The sequence below is a fragment of the Larimichthys crocea genome, chromosome VIII (genome assembly GCF_000972845.2).
Source record: "Larimichthys crocea isolate SSNF chromosome VIII, L_crocea_2.0, whole genome shotgun sequence".
Classification (NCBI taxonomy): Eukaryota; Metazoa; Chordata; class Actinopteri; family Sciaenidae; genus Larimichthys; species Larimichthys crocea.
Genome location: NC_040018.1, coordinates 9,842,443 through 9,844,018, shown reverse-complemented (window position 1 = coordinate 9,844,018; position 1,576 = coordinate 9,842,443). Strand labels below are relative to the sequence as shown.

The 1,576-nt window shown below is 44.5% G+C and overlaps 2 protein-coding genes across 7 annotated transcripts in view; one reads left to right on the top strand and one right to left on the bottom strand.

The window, feature by feature from the left end:
- gpc6a (glypican 6a) overlaps positions 1-1,576 on the top strand; it is a 165,662-nt gene that overhangs the window by 103,052 nt on the left and 61,034 nt on the right. The gene's annotated exons all lie outside the window — the stretch shown is intronic.
- The window catches only part of LOC113746360 (uncharacterized), a 17,928-nt gene that overhangs the window by 13,131 nt on the left and 3,221 nt on the right, over positions 1-1,576 (bottom strand). Inside the window, exon 1 of one of the 5 annotated variants that reach the window (XR_003462795.1) lies at positions 693-1,292. The exons of 1 other annotated variant lie outside the window; for it this stretch is intronic. Coding sequence is in view for 1 of the 4 variants with exons in the window: in XM_027281731.1 (XP_027137532.1) it covers positions 693-1,230 (538 nt within the window). In the remaining 3 variants the exon portion in view is untranslated. Of the gene's footprint in view, positions 1-692; positions 1,293-1,576 lie in introns of those variants that run through there. 3 more of the 5 variants (XR_003462797.1, XR_003462794.1, XM_027281731.1) reach the window with 3 other exon arrangements.

Below are 1,576 nucleotides of genomic sequence, written 5' to 3'. Positions count from 1 at the left end.
ATACGGTCATTTCGAAATAAAAAAACGTTTCAAAATAAAAGACCGCTCGACTTAGACTGGGACTATAATAGAGGGGGACTTACTACTCTATCTACATTTTGAATCTATATCTATATAGATATCGATATCTATATCTATATTTTGAAACGTTTTTTTTATTTGGAAATGACCGTATTAAATAAAACAGAAATAACTAATTACTTCTTGTGCGGCCCGGTACTGATTGATCCACGGACCGGTACCGGTCCGCGGCCCGGGGGTTGGGGAACACTGATCATGACCATGGGCCCTGGACACGCAAACAGCACGCACAAAGACGCTGTTCCCATAACGACACCGGGCAACACACAACCACAAAAAAACGGGCGCTGCTATACCACCTATACCAGCACTGATGCACGTATCATAGCCACACAATGATGGACTTCACGTTTTCATTCTCGCTGCACAGACATTATTGTAACATCCGCCAGGACGTGTTGACGAGATGAGGTTACCATGACGATGAGTTAGTGCGAAAAACGTCCGTTTATTGCCTGGAACATTAACGGTTACTGTCGGCTGTAACCACGACAACACAACAACAACAACAACAACAACTTCAAACTATCAGTTTTCACACTTCCCGCCCCTTCGCTCATCCTCCAATCACATACCAGCCTTAAACACATTCAGACATGAATCAGACTCACCTGCATCATCTTTTTCTGGCCTTCCTCGATAAAAAAAAAAGTCCTGGATAATGTCATCAAACTCCAACTCCCGGACCAGTTCGGCTTCTATGGTCATGAGTGACAGACTGTTCAGGCGTCTCTGGGTCATTTTTGTCCGAAGTTCATTTTTTATCCTGGTCATTTTGCGAAAACGACCGTTCTCCGCCGCCTCATCCTCCGCTAGCGATGTGATCAGACGAAGGTCAGGCTGCCGTTGTCCGTTGGCTGCTGTCCGCCATAGTTCTGGTCCGGACGGTGTCCATAGGAGGCGGTGCCGCTTTACCACGACCAAACGTCTCCGGTGAACTTGAGCTAGCAGCGTTAGCATCCTGCTTGTAGTCTGAGCGGTGAGGTGTAGTCCTGGCTCCGCTGTTTTGAGTACCATCATCTTGCCTCGGTTTTCTGGTGAAACAATGTTGAGGTGGATGGTATTTGTTGCACCAAAGCAGCATCTTTGGCTTCTTTTTTGTTTCTTTTGTTTTCTTTTCGCTGAACCACTGAGTGCCTGCTTCTCCATTTTAAAAAACGCGGGTTTGACCCCGGCTGGCGTACGTATGTCATTGCGTTATCACACATTACTCGTTAATATAATTTCTGAAACATTCAAATGATTTCATTATTGTTTTATTATTATACAAAACCATATTATTTTTTATTCTACAAAAAAAAAAAAAAAAACAGTGCAGTAACTGCTCTGCTGATTAGGCAGTTGGTCCTGGTTGCTTGGCAACCTCAAGCCTGCCTGAAGGAGAAGAGGGGGGAGGGGCCAGCAGGCAGAAGCCGAGCGGCGGCCATTTTAACAGTTATTGGCACTTAATTTGAACTTCTGTCTAAAATGACTAAGAATTAAATACATGCTAATG